Raw genomic sequence first — 22,065 nt, 5'->3', positions numbered from 1 at the left:
CAAAAGCAAGGGCTCATAAAACTGCTTATGACTACTATGAATCAAGGCATTGGCACCAACTCTACTAATAGTAATTGTATTCTTCCCTATCATGCACTTACAGAAAAAAGAGGCAGCTGTACTTAAGAATGTGCTTGATGCTGTATGTTAAGCATACTGAAATTTTATTTATTTTTAATGTTAATTTATTTATTTTGAGAGAGAGTGAGAGTGTGCATGCCAGAGCAGGGGAGGGGCAGAGAGAGAGGGAGAGAGAATCCCAAGCAGGCTCCACAATGTCAGCACACAGCCCAATGCTCAGCTTGATCCCAATGAACCATAAGATTGACTCAAGCCAAAATCGTGAGTTGGACACTCAGCTGACTGAGCCACCCAGGCACTCCAGTAGACTGAAATTTTTAAAAATGTGCTTAATGAATTAGTAAAAAGTATTAAATTTTATTAAGCCTTGACTCTTGAATACATCTCTTTCCATATAGATTTCAGTTTTTCTAGCACTTTTACTAAAAGGACCATTATTTCTCTATTGAATTAATCTGGCACCTTAGTGGAAAAGCATTTGGCCATATAATTATCGGTCTGTTTCTGGACTTTCAATTTTATTCCACTGATCTTTATGTCTTTCCTTATGACAATATTGTACTGTCTCAATCACTATAGCTTTACAATAAGTTTTAAAATCAGGTAGTAGAAGTTCTCCAAATTTGTTCACCTTTTAAAATGTTGTTTTGGATATTCTAAGTCCTTTGCATTTCCACATAAATTTTATTTTTTTAATTTAAGTTTTTTTAATGTTTATTTTTGAGAGAGAAAGAGAGACAGAGAGAGAGGTAGGGAGGGAGGGAGGGAGAGAGAGATATCAAGTGGGGGAGGGGCAGAGAGAGAGGGTGAGACACAGAATCCGAAGCAGGCTCCAGGCTCTGAGCTGTCAACACAGAGCCCGATGCAGGACTCGAACTCATGAGCCATGAGATCATGACCTAAACTGAAGTCAGATGCTCACCTGACCGAGCCACCCAGGCGCCCCTCCACATAAATTTTAGAGTCAGGTTGTCAATTTCTACAGAAAAGCTTGCTGAGACATTGATTGGGATTGCCTTGAAGCTATACAGCAGTTTGGGGAGAGATGTCATCTTCCAATCCATGCACTTTTTCCATTCATGTAGGTTTTCTGTAACATCTCTCAACCATGTTTTGTAGTTTTCAATGTACATCTATTATGTTTCTTCTATAAATTTATTCCTTCATACATTTTTGGATGCTAACACAAATACGATTATTACCTGAATTTCCTTTTTGGATTCTTCATTGCTAGTATATAGAAATACAACGGAATTTTTAATGTTGATCCTGTATCCTGTGATCTTACTAAGTTTACTAATTCTAGTAGCTTTTTTGTATGTTCTTAAGAATTTTCTAAATACATGACAACTGCAAATAAAGTCAGTCTTGCTTCTTCCTAATACATATTCCTTTTACTTATCTTTTTTTTTTTTTTCCTTTATTACACTGGTTAGGATTTCCAATATAATATTGGATATAAGTGGTCAGAATGAAAATCCTTGCCACATTTCTGATCTTAGGCAAAAATAATTCAATTTTTCACCATTGAGTATGACGTCAGCTGTAGGGTTTTTGTAGATGTTATTTAAATGGTTAAGAAAGTCTTTTACTGCTAGTTTGCTAAAAGTGTTAGATTTTTTTTTTCAAATGCTTTTTTTTCATCTATTAAGAGGGTCGTATGGTTTCCACTTCCATTCTGTACAAATAACAGAAAATGTGAATCAACTGGTTTAAACCATAATGACTTTTTTATCTTATAAAAAATCCAGTGAAGGGGGTGATTAACTCCCTTCTGTGGCTGAAAGATGGCCCCAGTAAGTGCTGCTTTTGTGTTCAATCATTTGCAACATGTTGTTCTGATTGAAGTATAGGAGGAAAATCTCGACTCACAGAGATATGATTAATATAAGCCAACCACGGTAATTCCATCCCCTTATCAGTGGTAGAAGCAGAAAGAGGTATTTGACCCAATTCTGCCTGCTGACATGTGAGGATACAACAGACTGGCTACATGCTGACCAATTCTGGCTCCTCTTTTGGGGCACAGACTAAGACTCCATTTCTCAGCCTCCTATGCTGTTAGGTTAGGGTGGGGAACTGGTTTTGGCCAATGCAATGTGGGAAAAAATAACAGTTGCCACTTTGGGGCTTAGCCCTAAAATGCAAGTGAGATCCTTAGGTCACTCTCTCCTTAGTCACCCATAAGGCTAAAAGAAAATGACTCCAATATCGTGGAAGCATGTAAAAGAAGGATCCTAGATTCCCAAGAGAGCCAACCAGCTTGCACAGAACTGGAATGTGAGTGGGAAAAAAATTTTTATTGTGTTGAGCCACATGGTCATTGGGATTGTTTGTTACAGCATATAACATCAAGTACTATGGCTGATACAGAGGGGAGGTTTGCTGCGGGGGGTTCTGGGACAAGTATTCAGCCCTTAAAGAGACAAAACAAGGAGAAAGTCCCTTTCCTGGCTCTGGACACTGATGTCTCCAGCCGTCTTCCGACCACAAAAGGGAGCTACCCTGTATGCTGAAGAAGGAAGAAAAAAATGGGGAAAGAGACTGGAGATCTGATGATGCCAATGAGCTTCTGAATCAACCAGCCCTCACTGGATTTTAAGTGAGATAGTAAGCTCATTACAATGTAAGACAGTAGATCCATGTTTTCTGTTGTTTACACTCAAAAACATCTTATCTGATACAATAACAGAATAAACTCATCAGTTTTCCTCCAGCCTACTCCTCTTCTGGTGTTTCCTATTTTGGTGAAAGGTAACACCATCCAACAAGTTACATAAGCCAGAAACTTGAGTCAGCCTTGATGCCTTCCTCCATCTTGCTGTTTTCCCCCTCGTGTCTAATCCATTACCCCCTGCTGTTGTAACTTTCTACTTCATCAACACCACCCTGATCAGAACCAACACCACCTATTTCCCAGACCATCCCAGTAACCTCCTGGCTGGTCTACCTGTTTCTCTCTGGCTCACCTCTAACCTTTTCTTCACTTCGCAGCCAGAGCAGAGGTTTCCAAGATTGTAGTGTGATCACATCATCCCTCTTCTCTATCTGTTTCTGCTGAAAAGTATTTGAAGGACTTTATTTTCCCATTTGCTTGTAAGATAAAGATGCGGCATCTTAAAAAACCCTGGCAGTCTGGTCCCCACCTGCCTCACTGGTCATATCCAGCAACGAACACCCACCACAGGGGAGCTTCTACTGGCCCCTCATCCTTGTCTCACTCTCTCTAGCCTCAGGATCTTTGTACATGCTGTTCTCTCTTCCTGGAAACTATTCTCCCTGCTTTTTCTCTTAGTTAACTCTTTCTATCGTTTCTCAGGAAAGTCTTCCCTGGTCTCCCATGTAGCTTCGTAGCATCAGGTACCCTCCCCCTTGGTAGCATTTGTCATATCTGTAATTTTACATAGATTGTATGTCTCCTACTAGCCCTTAACCTCTGCGAGACAAGGGCTGTATTTGTTTACCTTGGTGTCCTCAGTATCTAGCAGAATGCCCAGCACACAGTTAGGAGCTTCAATAAATCTGAACAAGAATGAAATGCTCTTAGGGCACCTGGGCGGCTCAGTTGGCTCAGTCGGTTGAGCATCTGACCTCGGCTCAGGTCCTGATCTCGTGGTTCATGAGTTCAAGCCCCACATCGGGCTCACTGCTGTCAGTCAGCCTGTCAGCACAGAGCCTGCTTCAGATCCTCGTCCCCTTCTCTGCCCCTCCCCTGCCTGCACTCTTCCAAAAAATAAATTTAAAAAGAAATTAAAAAAAGAATGAAGTGCTTTATGAAGAAAGGGTAAACGCTCTTAGTGTCTAGAATGGTGACCCCTGATCTTGTCTAAAGGGTTAGAGAAAGTTTCCCTATGGAATTGCTAATTGAACTGAGTTTTTGTTTGTTTTTAAGATTTTATTTGTAAGTAATCTCTACACCCCACGTGGGGCTCCAACTCACAAGCCTGAGATCAAGAGTCGAGTGTTCTACTGACTGGGCCAGCCAGGCACCCCTGGGAGTTCTGAAGGATGATTAGATAACTAGATGAAAGGGGAGAGGGGGAGGGGGCCTGGGGCAAGGAGGAAGAAGCCGGTAGTGGGTATGCATATACATGCTCACACAAATGAGTAAAGGACAGAAGGGCTGAAGCTTAGAGTGAGGCAGAGGGCAGAACAGGAGACCAGAGGGTCAAGCAGGACCAGGCTATGCAAGGAGTTATGGGTAGGACAATCCTATAATTTAATGTCTAAACTGGAGTACTTTTCAGCCTTTTAAATATTCATTTTCTAAGTTTCTATTTTAACGTAATTTCAAACAATGAGAAGTTGCAAGGATAGTTCAGAGAAGTCCATGTACCCTTTCCCGATTTACTGTTTGTTTACCTTTTGTCCATTTGCTTCATGATTCTCTCTACATTTATATATAAATGATTATTTTTCGGGATCACTGGAGAGTAAGTCAAGGGACATCCTGCCCCTTTACAAGGACATTCTCTTTCATGACTACAGTGATAGAAACAGGGAATCTAACACTGATAAGACGCTATCATCTACTCCACATCGCAAGTTGGACATGGTCAGTTGTCTCAGTCCATTATAGCTCTTCCTATCCTGGTCCCATCCCCAATTCTAGATCTCACAGCGTCTCATCAGTTTATTTTAATCTTCATCCAGGGCCGTTTTGGCAGTCAAATACAGTGCCATCAATAATTATGCTGGGGGACGCCTGGGTGGCTCAGTCGGTTAAACATCTGACTTCAGCTCAGGTCATGGTCTTGTGGTTCGTGGGTTCGAACCCCACATCTGGCTCTGCGTTGTGGGCAGTGCAGAGCCTGCTTGGAATTCTCTCTCTTTCCCTCTCTCTCTGCCCCTCCCTGACTCACGCTTGCTTTCTCTCTCAAAAAAGTAAGTAAAAAATAAAAACTTTAAAAAAAATAGTAATTATGCTGGTCTGACAGGCACAATCCTCGTCAGGCAAACCTGGCCGTGTGGTCATGCTACTTGCAGGATATAGCAAAGGACTTGAAACTTTGTATCTTGTGAGTAATGGAAACCATTGAAATGATTTCACATAAAAGCAAGTTAGAAACTTGAGTTACTTCATGTTTCAACTACTTTCACTTCATTCATTGGGAAGAAAAACTAAAATGCTCGTAAATATCTGTGTAATATTTATTAAGAAACAATTGCATCTAGAGTTGCTCAGAATACCTTCTAACTTAAACCTTGAAGCGTAACCAACTGCAGCACAAAATTGCAATTCTCAACCTGATGCCCATAAATCAGGTAAATAAATCAAATAAATCAAATAAATCCAAAAACACTCTGAACCCCTAAGCAAAATATAAAGGTATGTGCATGTGGTGATTTCAAAATATGTCTACTGGGGCAGCCAGCTGGCTCAGTCGGTAGACCATGTGACTCGATCTTGGGGTTGTAGGTCCAAGCCCCACATCAGGGGTAGAGATTACTTAAAAATAAAATACTTTGAATACATACAAATAAAAAACTTTGAAAAAAAAAATGTCTACATCTAACGATTCTTTAATACATCTCACTTCAAGAAGTGCAACTTAGGGGTGCCTGGGTGGCTCAGCTGGTTAAGCATCTGACTCTTGATTTTGGCTCAGGTCATGATCTCATGGTCTGTGCGTTCAAGCCCTGCATTGGGCTCTGTGCTGACAGTGCAGAGCCTGCTTGGGATTCTGTCTCCCTCTCTCTCTGCCCCTCCCCCGCTGGCACACCAGCTCTGTCTCTCTCTCTCTGTCTCAAAAATCAATAAACATTAAAAAAAAAATTTTTTTTTTAAAGCGCAACTTAATTTTCCTCTACGTGAGTATGGATTGGACTTAGTGACTTAACAAATAAAAATGTGGCAAAAGAGACGATGTCACTTGTGAGACTAGCTTTCTCCTCCTCTCTCTTGGAACACTGACACTGGGGGCAGCCAGGTGCTATGTCATGATGACACTCACAGTGAAGAATGAGGCCTCCTGCCAACAGCCATGTGAGTGAGCCACCTTGGAAGAAATCTTCCAGCACCGGTCAAGACTTCAGTTGACTGCAGCCATGGCCAGCATCTTTGCTGCAAGCTCGTGAGACCCTGAGGAAGAAACACCCAGCTAAGTGGCTCCTGAATTCCTGGCCCACAGAAACTAAGAGATAATAAATTTCATTATTTTAAGCTACCAATTTCAGGGTAACTTGTTACACAAAAGATAATTAATGCAGTGCATTTAGTTGAGGAGTCTATGATTTTCATCAGATTCTAAGTGAAATTAATGACCTGAAAAAGGGTGAGAATTACTACTGTAAAACCAGTACTAGATTCCTAAGTCTTTGGTCCTCATCCTAGAGTTTCTATGGGCTTATGTATTTATTTTCCTATGAGTTTATTTTGTATACAATTTGGGATTAGGTTCAACAAATGAGAAGATTAAACTCTCCAAACCACCGGAAGACTCAAAAGAATGTTTAAAAATGCTGTCTCGAGAACAGGCAGAGAAAAGCAAACCTTACCCCAACCTATCAAACTAAGATCTAACAGAACATCTAATAGAAATGAAGTAGTTTTCATTTTCAAAAAGAAAAGGCTACCATTAGACCTAACGATGATTCTGACATAACAATACATTCATAAATTACTGTTACAGAAAAAAGCCAAGTTATAGAACAGTATGTTCCCATTACAGAAACAATGTATTATTCGATGGATGTATAGATGGATATGTCCAGAAAAAGTTCTAGAAAATTACAGGCATTTTCCGGTTATACGCAGCAAAAATTCATCGTGGCTATCAAAAAAATAAAGTTTATTATAAAATTCTAGGGTAGGTCACAAAATTGACAAGAGGGGAGGCGGATCAGGGTCTATAAGTGGACAGTAAATACAGGCACAGGGCACAATGGACCCAGTGCAGTCATAAGGATGGTCTAATAAGCTGCCCCAGAAAAGAAGACACCATTTGTCCACAGGCTTCACAACTTTCCAAGTCCTACGGTGGAATCATCCAAGAGGCCAAGAATTTCTTTGGTAACAGACAATCTATGAGTATCATGGTCTACTTAGAAGACTTAAAGCATTAATAGGACAGAAACAATGAAAAACTTTCTTCTGAAGGGACAGATGTATGGGCTACACATGTACTAGAAATCCATACTTTACAAAAATCAAATGGCACAGACAAAGAGTCTTCTGCTCAAAGTGGATATTTTAAAATACTATAGTATGATTTTATTATTGTTCCTGAAAATAAAGAATTTCTGGATATTGTGAAGTGAGTTGCAAAATTGCTCATGTCCTATCTATTGGCTAAATACAATCAAATATTGGTCCATGCAATTTCGAAAAGGCAGGAAGCAAGCCTCCAGCAGAACTGGGTGAACAGGAATGCCGAAAAGATAAGGGCCATTCCCTATCCTGACAACTCAAAGGTACTTCTTCAAAAGGCTAAATAAAAGCAAGAGATAAAATTACAAATAAAGAAATGTAATTAAAGGACGGTTATTTCAAAATCAATTCTGTTTTAAAATAAAATAGGGCGCCTGGGTGGCTCAGTTGGTTAAACATCCGACTTCGGCTCAGGTCACAATCTCACAGTTCGTGAGTTTAAGCCCTGCATCGAGCTCTGTGCTGACAGCTTAGAGCCTGGAGCCTGCTTCAGATTCTATGTCTCCCTCCCTCTCTGCTCCTCCCCTGATCATGCTCTGTCTCTCTCTCTCCTTTAAAAATAAACAAAAACATTAAAAAAAATTAAAATAAAATAAAATAATTTCCATCTTAAAGGTCCCCCCCCCAAAAAAAAGTTAAAAAAATGAGAAGTAAAGCAGTGATTTTCATTTCCTTTGGGCAAACATGCCATGGTAGGTTGAACACTTAAAAATATCTCCTAAAACAACGGATCTCACCTGAGTTTGTACTTCAACACTTAAAATAGTGCTCATTTCTACTGGACTATTCTGGATGATTTACAAATAAATATATTTTGAAGTAGATTGTTTGAGGTGGCTGGGTGGCCCAGTCAGTTAAGCATCTGAGTTTTGATTTTGGCTCAGGTTGTGATCTCACAGTCGTGGGATGGAGCCCCACGTTGGACTCTGCGCTGACAGCACGGGGCCTGTTTGGGATTCTCTATTTTCCCCTCCCCTGCTTATGTGTGTGTGCATGTGCACTCTCTCTCCTCTCTCTCTCTCGAAACAAATAAATATTAAAAATAAAAATAAAGATTTTTTTTCCCTATAGTCATACAGGAGAAAACGATAGTTTCTATTATACTGTGCCGTGAATAATTTTGCATGCTCTACTGAGCTATTATGTAAACAGAGCCACGAAGTATATTTAATCTTTTCCCATCTTTCCCTGTTGTTCAAATAGCAAAATTAAATGTAACGATACAAGCCAAACTACCAATGCCTTAGACTCTGAAATTTCTAGATGGCATGTTTTCTACGTAAGACCTCCCCTTCTAGTATTCTACGGGATGACTACTTTAGAGGTTGCTTAATAAAACAGAAACTCACTAACATTTATTCATTCAACAAATATTCATCAAGACCCTACTAGGTATTAGGGCCTGTGCCAGAATTAGACATTTTATTTTCCTTGAAAATAATTATAGTATGTAAATATCTGAAGCAGAGAGAAGTCTGACGCTGTTCTTCATTGAAAGAATCCTTCTCTCAAAACCACAATGAGATACCACTTCACACCTGTGAGAACGACTAGTATCCAAAAGAAAACAAGTGTTGGTGAGGATGTGCAGAAAAGGAAACCCTTATGCACTGTTGGTGGGAATGTAAGTTGGTGCAACCACTGTGGAAAGGTACAGACATTCCTCAAAAAACTGAAAACAAACTACCATATGACCCAGCAATTCAGCTTCTGGGTATATATCCAAAGGAAACTAAAACACTACCTCAAAAATATATCTGTACATCTCATGTTCACTGCAGCATAATTTATGATAGCCAAGACATAGAAACAAGCTAAGTGTCCATCAATGAATAAAGAAAAAGTGTGTGCATGTGTGTGTGTGTGTGTGTTCACCCCCCGACACACACACAATGGAATACTACTCAGCCACAAGGAAAGCAATCCTGTCATTTGCAACAATATGTATGGACCTTGAGGACATTATGCTAAGTGAAATTAAGTTAGAGAAAATTAAATAGTGTATGATCTCACATATATGAGGAATCAACAAAAAAACCTAAGCTCATAGATACAGAGAACATATTGGTGGTTGCCTGAAGTGTGTGTGTGTGTGGGGGGGGGGGGATGGCAATATGGGTGAAGGGAGACAAAAGGTACAAACTTTCAGTTAGAAGTCATGGGGATGTAATGTGACGGTGACGATAGCTATACTGTACTGTGTATTAGAAAGTTATTAAGAGAGTAAATCTTAAAGGTTCTCATCACAAGGAAAAAAATTGAAGTGTGTGAAGTGACAGATGTTACCTAGATGAGAAAGGTAGGCCCTACACTAGGTACTGGGCCTTTTAACAGGACAACTGAGATCAATTGTGGGGAAATTTCCAAATCTTCATCAACAACTCTTCTGATCAGGCAAATGAATGGACAATGGAGCTGGTCCAGAACCACCCCCCCCCATCTCCCCCCCCCCCGCCCTCAGACAATGATGTCACTGAAACTCCCCCATCCCCTGCTCCAGCTGTCACCCTATTAATGCAAGGACATTGAAGAGTAATGCTGGGGATTCCTGCTGTAAGTCTTTTTAATGTCTCACATACAGTCAAAGCAATATCCATTAGCAAGCAAACGACCCAGGAACAGGATTATCTGGTAGCTTAAAAAAGACTTTGTAAGACACAAAGTTTTCAATTACCAAGTTATTTATTGAAAAATATTCTCTCCTAATTGATTCCATATCAAATTAAACAAGGAGTGATGTTACACAGCAGTAACTGATCAGCTCCATTTGTAGAGGATGACAATGGTCTCATTAATTCATTAGTATATTCTACTAAATAGTTGGAATACAAACTCAATCCACTCACTTCTTCAGAAAAGGTAAATGTAATTGCTTTACTTCATACCAAAATCCTTTTTAAAAGCTTGCCTTCATATTTAGTTAAAGATTCCTCTAATATAAAATGATACTTGGCTTGCTCACTCTGGCAGCACATATAAAATGATACTTGCTTTAAAGAGCATCCAAGCAATGCTTTAGATTTTCTCTTCCTGCAAAATTCAAGGAAAACATGATTGTTTGAAAGTTTCTTTGCTGCTGATGAAGAGCCACCTGAGATTCCTTTGTGTTTCTACTCTTCCCCTCTTCGTGTTTCCAGTGATTAAAACATGCAGGAAACATCACTTACAGAAACTAGAAATGCCACAGAGATCCCAGAGCTCAAAAGAGAGTTTCCGACAGGTTTTGAAGTTTTTGCAAACTTCAAATTAATGTACAGGATATGGGGATGTAAAAAATGACTTTTAGAAACACATACACTCAAAGGAAACCCTTCGGTACTTTTTAGCATTGAACACTTGGGGCAAGAACTGGTCTTTCAGTAGTTCAAGTAGTCAGTCTTTTCTCAACAGTTTCTTGGTAAGCGACAAACCTTCTCAAATTCATCTTCACATTGTCGAGAACACACAGCTGATCTGGACTGTATTTACCTCTCCCTTCTTTTCGTATCTGCCAAAAAATCATATGTGATTTGATATATATTACTGATTCCTTTAGATAAGACAGCATTTGATTTTGGGTGTATTTATTTTCAGAAAAAAAGAGCTGCTAGAATATGGTGAAAGATTCTCACTTTCCGAGTTAAAAGAATACAGTGTGTGAGCCATAAAGATAAAGTAAGATTATGCACCTTGTAAACAATAGTTACAAGAACGACTGAATTGTAGCGTTCCAAAGAATAAGGTTTATGGTATGTAAACTAGACCTCGCCTCCAGTCTAGAGCAGTGGTTCTGAAATTTTAGCATGCAACAGTATCATCTGGAAGGCTTGTTAAAAAAAACACAGGGCACCTGGGTGGTAGGCTCAGGTCGTAATCTCATGGTTCAAGAGTTCAAGCCCCACACTGGGGTGTGCTTGGGATTCTTTCTGCTCCTCCCCAACTCAGGCGCATTCTCTACAAATACATACATACATAAAAACAAAAACAAAAACAGATGGGTGGGCCCATCCACAGTTTCTGATTTTCAGCATGTCTGGACTTGGGTCTGGAAATTTGCATTTGTAACAAAACACCAGGTGATTACGATGCTGCTGATCACAGGGCAATTTCGAGAGGCACCGCTCTAGAGAAGTTCTTTAGTTAAAATGCATTGTATAAGTGGGTTCTTCTTTTTTTAATGTTTACTTGAGAGAGAGAGAGAGAGAGGGAGGGAGAGAGAGAGAACACGTGCACATGCACAGGAGAGGGGCAGAGAGAGAGGTAAACAGAGAATCCCAAGCGGACTCTACACTGTCAGCACACAGCCCAATGCAGAGATCGATCCTACGATCCCATGTGAGATCGTGACCTGAGCCAAAACTCAAGTCAGATGCACTTAACTGAAGGAGCCACCCAGGCGCCCCTGAGCATTCAATTCTTCATTTTGCCTCAGGTCGTGATCTCCTGGTTCCTGATACCAAGCTACACTGGGTTCTGAGCTGACAGCACAGAGCCTGCTTGGGATTCTCTGTCTCTCTTCTCTCTCTGCCTCTCCCCATGCTGGCGCACCCCCTCTCTCTCAAAATAAAAATAAAAAATAAAGAAAATATCTTTAGGAGAGGCTGGGCGGCTCACTGGGTTAAGCATCTGACTTTGGCTCAGGTCAAGACCTCATGATTTGGGAGTTCAAGCCCCACATCAGGCTCTGTGCTGAGTGGTGAGCCTACTTGGGATTCTCTCTCTTTCTCTCTCTCTCTGCCCCTCCCCCCCCCAAAATAAACTTAAAATATATATATACTTGAAAAGAGTCGAATGTTCAACCAACAGAGCCACCCAGGCACCCCTTATATAGTGTTTAAATGCAACTCGGGGCTAAATATATACCAAACAGTCTTTAATGCAATTGTGGCTTCATTCACAGAGGAGCTTCATGTGAAAAACTACAGGCTGCCTTTCTGGCTAACAAAGAAACTTCACTAGGGCTTTATACCTTTGAGAAAAGAAAAATAATTAAACATCATTACCAGAGCAATGCATATTAAGTAGGAAAATCAATCGGAACAGAGGTTAGGGGTTATTTTGCTGGTTCATAGTTTACATAACTCCTCCCTACACACTGGTTTCTGTAGTTTGAAGGCTCAACCACATCTGCTTTCCTTGCAGCTGCAGGGAAACAGGGGATATTTTCTCCTTACCTTGCAGACTCCTCTTTCAGAAGTTTCAAGGCCCCGTACCCTCTAAGAACAATTGGACACACCCACTAATATTGGTATGGAAATATCTCTAGGAGACAGTGTTACGTGAAAACACACAAAGTACTGGATTGGGAATATGTTAGTCTACGGTTTGGATAACAAAGGGGGAAACACTAATGCACATCCGTCTTTATGCGGAGAAACATCATTCAATGTGGTTACCAGTGAGGCAGAAAACAGGGGAGAATAAAACGTCACTGCTTAAAAAACAGACAAACATGGGCAAAGTGGGTGAAAAGGCACAAACTTGCAGTTACAAGATAAATAAGTCATGGAGATGTCATGTTCAGCATGGTGACTGTAGTTAGCAGCTCTGATCATACATTTGGAAGTTACTATGAGCGTAGAAGCTTAAAAGTTCTTAAAAGTTCTCATCACAAGAAAAAAAAATTGCAATTGTGTGTGGTGATGGATGTTAACCAAACTTATTGTAGTAATTATTTCCCTATATGTACACATATCAAATCATTATGCTGAACACCTAAATCTAATACAAAGCTATAGGTCAAATGTATCTCAATTTAAAAAAGCCCAACAACCCAGGAAACAAAAAAGCCTACAGGCCTCAACTAGGGATAAACCGTTCAACTTAAATTACACACTGGTGAATCTTAATAAATGTCAGCCACTATTACTACGTTTTTAAATACATGATGCTGAAACATAAAAATGTTAAAAACAAACCAATACTGATGTTCTTTTTTTTTTTTAATTTTTTTTTTTAATGCTTATTTATTTTTGAGAGAGAGAGACAGAGTGTGAGCAGGGAAGGGGCAGAGAGAGAGGGAGAAAGAGAATCCAAAGCAGGCTCCAGGCTCTGAGCTGTCAGCACAGCTGGGGCTTGAATAAACGAACCGTGAGAGCATGACCTGAGCCGAAGTTGGTCACTTAACCAACTGAGCCACCCAGGCACCCCCCAATACTGATGTTCTTAAACCAACACTGACTCCAGATGTAACTATGACATAGAATGTGCATGGTGTGCATTGCTGTTTTTCTTTTCTTCTGGAAAACTCTTTATACCTCAAAAGAACTTAAGAAAATTTAAGGTATTAGACATATAAGGTTGGCTTTAGCTCAAGCAGTTACTTCACAGTTATTAAATTATCAGACATAGTCATATTCTCCTAAAAAGTTATCACAGAGTTCTCTCCTCGAGAACTGAAATCTGCATTAGAAGCCTGTTAGATAAAAGAAATATACTGGAAAACAACAGAAGTAGGCTAATTTTTCACCAAAACCTCTATTCTTTTGACAAAGATTTTAAAGCAACTGTGTAATTTAAAATCTAAAAGCAAAAAATACAAGTATTTTTATTTCTCAAAATGACATAATTTAGAAATGGAGATTCTGTATTTATTTATTTTTATTATCATTATTATTTATTTATTTTTAAGTAACTCTGTACCCAACATGGGGCTTGAACCCACAACCCTGAGATCAAGAGTTGCATGCTCCACAGACTGAGATAGCTGGGCACTCCCAGAAATGGAGACTTAGGTAAGTGGACAATGGTAAACTTAAACTTGTAGACATGTGATTCAAGGCTGTTTTTAAAATTCCTAGTTGCAGGGCGCCTGGGTGGCTCAGTAGGTTGAGCATCCAATTCTTCATTTCAGCTCAGGTCATGATCTCACAGTTCATTGTAAGCGCAGAGCATACTTGGGATTCTCTCTCTCTGCCCCTTCCCTGCCCTCTCTCTCACACAAATAAAACTTAAAAAAAAATTTTTTTTAAATTACTGGTTGCTTTCCCCCAGCCACCAAGTATTTGAAAATTACTTTTTAACTGAAAGTTAGTTTTGATGTTTCTATTGAAACAAAAAATAAATAAAAAGGGGAAGCCTGGGTGGCTCAGTCAGTTAAGCATCCGGCTCAAGTCATGATCTCACAGTTTGTGGGTTTGAGCTCCGCGTCAGGCTCTGTGCTGACAGTGCAGAGCCTGCTTGGGATTCTCTCTCTCCCTCTCTCTCTGCCCCTCCCCTGCTCGTGTGCTCTGTCTTTATCTCAAAATAAATAAATAAACATAAACAAACTAATAAGTAAATAAATGGGCCAATGAAGGTAGCTACATTCTCCAACAGAGATCAGCCTGGACTTTGCCCTTTTTTCAGAGCATCAAAGGGAAATACTCATAATGTGGAAATCCAGCTGTAATAAATTACCTCTAATGATATAAAATAAGTTTACAATGTATACGAAAGTGCTTTGTAGGCAACAGACTTCAGTGCTTCTACAGGAGCACTGTTAGCATGACTGAACTGTTGTGGCAAGGGAGGGACCTCGTCTACCCCTTTTCGGCCCACATCACAGTGATTCAACAGAAAGGACGGAGCTCTGACTCAGCCAACAAGCATTCTTCAGTTCTGGGGATGAAGTGCTCTGTGAATCACTGCGATTGCGTGAAGGGAACTACACAAACCCCCTTCTCGTAGGACGTTGAGACCTAAGCATTTCTTTTTTTTATTTTTTTTATTTTTTTAATGTTTGTTTATTCTTGAGAGAGAGAGAGAGAGAGAGTGACAGAGAGTGAGCAGTAGAAGGGCAGAGACAGAGGGAGATGCAGAATCCGAAGCAGGCTCCAGGCTCTGAGCTGTCGGCACAGAGCCCGATGTGGGGCTCGAACTCACGAAGTGTGAGATTGTGACCTGAGCTGAAGTCAGACGCCCAACTGACTGAGCCACCCAGGCTCCCTAAGACCTAAGCATTTCTAAACAGAACAGCTACATACCTTCGTTTTGAAGACTGGCTGGAATTCTTTCAGAGCAGACAACAGTTTAATTTGAATTGAGGCCCTTTCAGCTTCTTTCCCATCTGCAAAAACATCGAAGAGGGCATCCAAGGCTTCCCCTGCCACCACGAGGGAGGGATCTTTAGTGGCAACCTCAAGCAGAAAGCACCCGATGGTCTGGAGACAACAAAACACACTGTTATTGTCCGATATTCTAACCTCAGTTTCCAAAATCCATACTAACTTTGAATGTGGCAACAATTCACACATGGTCTTTTAAAACTTAGAAATGCCAGAGACAAATTTTTTTGAAAGAACTGAGGCACCTGGGTGGCTCAGTCAGTTGAGCATCCAACTCTTGATTTCAGCTCTAATCATGATCTCATGGTTTTGTGAGTTTGAGCCCCGTGTTGGGCTCTGTGCTGACAGTGCAGAGCCTGCTTGGGATTCTCTCTCTCTCTCTCTCTCTCTCTCTGCCCCTCCCCTGCTCATGCTCTGTCTCTCTCAAAATAAATACACTTAAAAAAATTTTTTTTAAAACTTTGAAAAACTAAAAATTAAAGACTTCACATATATTTATAAATACACCATGAATAATATAAACTAGATAAATTAAGTTTACATTCCTAAATAAACCAAATTAAAATCCATAAATGATCTATGAGAGATTGACTTTGGAAATTAAATTTTTCCCATCTCCCTCAAAAAGCCTTTCCCTGTCATGTCAAGATGCAAATAAATATATGTTAAAAAAAAAAAAAAGTGCTTCCCTGTAATGATCTTTTAACACCCATCCATACTTTGACAATTAGCTGGCTAATGAACAGGCCATTCCCAATCTGCGAAGAATTGTTCAAAAGTAAACTTACTTTGTTTTGGCTGTTCTCCTTCATCCTTTATGTCTTAAGGGTAATGTGCACATCTGGTACTATCAGTGGGAGAGTGGAAATGCTAAGAATAGCGAGTCCAAGCTCCAGCTGTGACGTAAATATCAGCCTGACTCTTGGACAGTTCATTACCCACTCTGGGCCCCAATTTCCTTATCTGAATTTAAGTAATACAGACAACCTCTAGGATAGTGTTTAGATTCAATATTCTATAATAAAATATGAAACACACAGTATCACATAGGAAGTAGTCTTATTAAAAAGATTAGCCTGAATCTGAATCTAACCTAGCCTTTAGATCTAACCTCCAGTTTGCAGAAAATACAGACAATAAAAGAACAAGCTTAACAACACAAGGAAGCAATCAGACAAATCCAGAAGGTTGGACACTATGAGACAACCCTAGGAATTGAGGAAAAAAACAGGTGGTGATAGGGGTGCTTGGCTGACTCAGCTGGTACAGTGTGTGACTCGTGATCTCAGGGGTTTTGAGTTCAAGCCCCACGATGGGCATAGAGCTTACTCAAAAAGAAAGGAAGAAACAAACAAACAGGTAGTGGTAGGCACTGCCAGGGAGAAGTTTCCAGATTGAGAGAGGCTTAGAAGATCCACAACCAAACACAACACATAGACTTGACTTAAATCCTGGTTTAAACGAACTATCCATAAATAAATGTTTTTGAAACTGAAAACATCTGAATATGGACCATGTATGAGACGTGATTGCTGACTGTGTAAGGTGTGATAATGGTGGTTATGTCACAAACTGTCCCTATTTTTAAGACATGCATACTGAACCAACAGGGGCAAAATACCATGATGCCTTTAATACCGAGCTTTAAAACATTTTTTTTAAAAATGTTTAATGTTTATTTATTTTTGAGAGAGAGAGAGAGACAGAGTGTGAGTGGGGGAGGAGCAGACAGAGGGAGAGACACAGAATCGGAAGCAGGCTCCAGGCTCCGAGCTGTCAGCACAGAGCCCGATGTAGAGCTTGAACCCACGAACCATGAGATTATGACCTGAGCCGAAGTCGGACGCTTAACCGATTGAGCCACTCAGGTGCCCCTCTGCTTTGCTTCATGCTTGGAAATGTGACTAAATACAAACATTCAAAAAAATCTCATGTTATGGCTGAGAAAAACTTGTTGCTCCGCTCAAGTGGACCTTGGGAATTACAGTGTTAAGGGGCGGGAAGTGATTAAACATGCACATGGCTGTACGCACACACAACCACACAGCTACATTCTCTCTCGTTTATGTGTCTATATATCTAGAATAACACAGAAGAAAGGGGTAACAGTGGCTGCCTCTCTACAGTTAAACTGGGGGAAAGTTATAAAGGGAGAGGAGTTTTTTCATTAATATTCTTTTTACTTGTCTGTTTTGTTACGTGCAGGTATCTTTTCAAAATAAGGTTCTTAAAAATGAGTCATGGTTGGGGTGCCTGGGTGGCTCAGTTGGTTGAACGTCCAACTTCGGCTCAGGTCATGACCTCATGGTTGGTGAGTCCAAGCCCCATGTCAGGCTCTGTGCTGACAGCTCAGAACCTGGAGACTGCTTCGGATTCTGTGTTTCCCTTTCTCTCTGCTCCTCACCCATTCATGCTTTGTCTCTCTCTCTCAAAATAAATAAACGTTAAAAAAAATGAGTCATTGTTGTAAAGTTGTTAGCAACTTAAGTACTTCCTAACAAATGGTTTACTACCCATGAATTAGTAATTAATACTTCAGCAATTATTACCACAATGAAAGGTAACTTTACTGATAAAGATAAACTTTACTGAACAGTACTGTGGTACTGTTCAGAATGCACGCTGGCCGGGCGTGCTAAGAGAACTGGCGAGCAGTTCCTTCATCACTAGGAGAATGTAACATGCTCATATTTTATGTAACAGCAAAAGCAGAGGTACCTGAGACAATGTTGAACTCGTCTTTCACTGCAGACAAGTTCATTTTTGAAAAAGTATCTCTGGAATAAAGCTAAATGGCAAAATGCAACTCAACTTTTCAAGTACCTATCTAATTCATGTAGGCAGATCAAGCCAAATTCAAAGGGCATATTTTAATAATGTACTTTAGTAAGCAAATTCTTGATAGGATTTCTTCTCATGATGGCCACAGAAGTTTTTAAAAATCCCACACTGGGGTGCTTGAGTGGCTTAGTTGGTTGAGTGTCTGACTCTTGACTTTGGTTCAGGTCATGATCTTACCATCTTGAGATTGAGCCACTCGTCAGGCTCTGCACTGGGCATGAAGCCTGCTTGGGATTCTCTCTCCCTCTCCCTTTGCCTATCCCTCGCTCACTCACGTTCCCTCCTTCCCTCCCTCCCCCTCTCTCAGAAAAATAAAAAAAAAAAATCCCACACCAACAATTACCCTGTTTCTAATGATTTAATATTTTACATTAGAAGCACATTGTTTTACCTTAAGAGTTTCCAGTGTTCCATCTTCTTTGGCAAGGACGCTGCCAGTGATTCCTAAAATACTAACAACGTTTACTCTCACCCCTGTATTACTACTATGAATGCCGGCTGTGCACAATGTCATCAGCTGATCGGGAGTCATGCACTGTTGAAAAGGAAGAAGAGAGTATTTATGGTGTTAAACTCGACCAGTTCCAATAGTACGCACAACACGACTGACAGGAATGTCACTAAGAAAAGTTATTACTTACTCTAATCGCTCCTAAATACAGCTGGTATTCTTGAACTAAGATGAGGCCTGTTCGTGTCACTGTTATTACTCAATCTACCATAGCTGTAGGCCTGTAAGAGGGGCTTCATTTCCTATTCGTTTCATTTGAAGAAGACTTTTGGTCAGATGTACGCAGACTAAAGAGATTCAAATTTCTTTTTAACATTAATCATAAGAACGTTTTGAAAATGTAAATAAAATCATGTAGTTTTAATAAAAATTGGCTGAATCTATGCAAGAACTTACCCTGAGATGTGTGTGGTATGATAAATTATTAGAGATTGTAAAAACCATGAAATTATACAGTGCTTCTGCCGTGTAGTGATAATTTTCATTTTAAGATAATCTGAACACATATGTGGACGCAGGTATCACAAGAGAATTCGAATTATCATGTTGCCAGGCTATCACCTGTGAGGAGCAGCCCAGCATGGTAACTAAGGGCTTTGGATTTGGAATCTGACATCCTGAATTCACAACCTGGCTCTACTCCTTACCACTTAGCAATCCTGTGCAAGAAACTTGACCCCACTAAGTTCTCCATTTCTCCATGAGTAATGCAGGGACAGTGATCACCATGCAGAGGGGCTAAGAGGATTAAGTAATGCACACAAAAATGCACATACGTATATATACACACACATATAAAATACTGAACAGTTTTTTTAATGTTTATTTATTTATTTTGAGAGTTGGAGGGGAAGAGAGAGAATCCAGAGAGAATCCCAACCAGGCTCTGCCTTGTCAGTGCAGAGCCTGACATGGGTCCTGACCTCACAAACTGTGACATCATGACTTGAGCTGAAATGAAGAGTAAAACGCCCAACTGACTGACCCAAGTGCCCCAAGATACTCAACAATTCTAAACAAGCTCATTCCTGAATCATCTGCACTGCTTCTGCCAAATCTAAAGGAAATAGCTAATAGGCTCAGGTTTCTTAGAAAACACTCTACTGGAAACAATCCCACCAACCACAGGATTGTTCACAACCAGAACAAGGCTGCTATGAATGATGAAGGCAGGCTGCTTTACTACCAGCACGACTCACAAACGTTAAGTTGCCCAGTGTGCACAAACCAGTGTGCACGAGGTAGAGAACTAGACAGGGGAGCAGGACAGTCGCACTCCAGTCTTAGTGCCGTCATTCAGCACCTCTAGTCCCTGGTTTCCTTTTTTTGTAAAGCATTAGAGAGCCAGGGTCCTTCTAGTTCTCAAATTCCATGCTCATGCCCAATACATAGCCAATCTGAAAATCTATGGCCTGAATATATATGAATGCCTAGACATTAACTGGGCATGAGCTGGGAGTAATTCTCTTTAAACATCAGACTGACCCAGTAAGCTACTGCTGAGGATCATGCAAAATCAATAAAAATACTTTATATTTCTATAGGCCCTAAAGTATAGGGTCTTCTAATCCTCTCTCCATTATTACCATTCCCATTTCAAAGAAACTAAGGGTCAAAAGTTATGTTCTTGAAAGAAAATTCTCAAATATACAAAGAAAAATAATTTAAGGTTTATATATTAAAGATCAACAGCGCATACTGTATTTGACAGAAAGCACCAGAGACATTCTCACTATGCTGTGGACCAAGATAAAGTGTGGGAAGCACTGCTCTAGGGTGTGGCCATGGAGTAGAAGTAGGAAGGAAGACAAGATGGCCAGAGAAAGGGAGGTCCAGGAACTTCAAAGCCAGGTCACTTGGGGGAGCATCTATGTGGATCCTGAAGTCACCTAGAATCATGACAGGACTACTGAAGAGTAATAAAGCCCAACAGCAGGAATCTTTAAGGAACAAAGGGTGCCTTGGGCACCCTATGGATGGCTATAACCAAGAGAAGTGGGTGGTATGGTCTAATGACATATCAATCAAAACTGGAAGATTTTAGAAAGGAAGGAGCAAGGATGGTACAGCACACTTACTATAGCGCACCCAAACTTAGTGTGCATGCCAATCACCTGGAGAATTTCTTCAAATATAGACCACTGAGCCCCTCCCCAAAGTTTCTGCTTAAGTCAACTGGGGGTGAGGCCCTAAGATTTGGCCTTATATATGAAGAAGAAAAAGACCACCACCAAAATAGCAAAACTGAGAAAACACAGGAACAGTTACAGAAAAACAAAACAAAACAAAACCAAAGGCCCTTAAAATACATAAAGAGACATCCAATCTCCCCAGAAGAAGAGAAATGCAAATTAGAATGAGATATAACTTCTCAGCTATCAAACTGGTTAAAATCCAACATTCTGACAATGTACTCTGCTGGTGTGGCTACAGCAAAATAGGCACTCTCACTGCTGGTGGAGATTCAAGATGGCTCAAAGTCTAAGGAGGGGACTACAGCAGTAATTAGCGAAATTAGAACTCATGTCTTCTCTGACCCAGCAAGCCCACTTCCAGGCATCTATCCCCAAGACTCAATGGCAAAAACACAAAATAACATCTGTAAAAAAGTCATTTGTTGCGGTTCTATTTATAATAGCAAAGACTGACTGGAAAGTAAAATACCCACCAATAGCAGACAGGTTGAATGAATAAGGAACACCTACATGACGGAGTAAATAATATGAAGCTGCAAAAAAAGATGTAAGAGGGGAGCCTGGGTGGCTCAGATTGTTAAGCATCTGACTCTTGATTTCAGCTCAGGTCATGGTCTCATGGTTTGTGGGATCGAGCCCTGTGTCAAGCTCTGTGCTGACAGCCTAGAGCCTGCTTGGGATTCTCTCTCCCCCTCTCCCTCCAATCCTCCCCAACTTGCACACATGCTCTCTCTTGCGCACAATCTCTCTCTCAAAAGAATTAAAAAAAAAAAAAAAAAGAAAGAAAGAAATGAGAAAGATACCTATGTACTATGATGATTAATAAAGGAGGGAAAAACAGCAAGGGGCAGAAGCACTACTTTAAAGAAAGGGCTGAAATACAAATGCCTACATATTTGCTTATGTTTTTAAAATAAGAACGATAGAATGATAAATCAAAAACCAAAATGGATGGTTACCAGAAAGGGAAGAACAGGGCCAAAGGGATACACTTTGAAGTGTACAGCTCAGTGGCAGGAAGTACTTTCACACTGTTGTGCAACCAGCCATCACCCATCCACCCCCAGAACCCCATCCCCTTAAACAGGACGCCCCTACTCTCTCCCTCCCCCTAACCCCTGACAGCCATTGTTCTACATTCTGTCCTTATGAATTTAACTGTTCTAGGTACCTCATAAATGGAATCATACAATATTTGTCCTTTGTGTTTGGTTTATTTCACTTAATGTAATGTCTTCAAGGTTCACCTAGGTGATAGTATTA

At 40.3% G+C, this 22,065-nt stretch overlaps 1 protein-coding gene across 9 annotated transcripts in view; it reads right to left on the bottom strand.

Annotated features, from left to right (window-relative positions):
• Positions 1–22,065, bottom strand: part of HEATR3 (HEAT repeat containing 3) — a 69,219-nt gene that overhangs the window by 19,899 nt on the left and 27,255 nt on the right. For 4 of the 9 annotated variants that reach the window (XM_045442692.1, XM_045442690.1, XM_045442691.1 and 1 more), the window contains 3 exons: positions 18,488–18,631; positions 15,175–15,351; positions 6,036–6,163 (listed from right to left, as the gene is read on the bottom strand). In XM_045442692.1, coding sequence (XP_045298648.1) covers positions 6,036–6,163; positions 15,175–15,351; positions 18,488–18,631 — 449 coding nt within the window. Of the gene's footprint in view, positions 1–6,035; positions 6,164–9,894; positions 10,719–15,174; positions 15,352–18,487; positions 18,632–22,065 lie in introns of those variants that run through there. The other 5 variants (XM_045442695.1, XM_045442694.1, XM_045442693.1 and 2 more) reach the window with 4 other exon arrangements.

This window comes from Leopardus geoffroyi, chromosome E2 (assembly GCF_018350155.1).
Source record: "Leopardus geoffroyi isolate Oge1 chromosome E2, O.geoffroyi_Oge1_pat1.0, whole genome shotgun sequence".
Lineage (NCBI taxonomy): Eukaryota > Metazoa > Chordata > Mammalia > Carnivora > Felidae > Leopardus > Leopardus geoffroyi.
The sequence above is the reverse complement of the archived record's forward strand: the minus strand, read 5'-3'. Positions and strand labels throughout refer to the sequence as shown.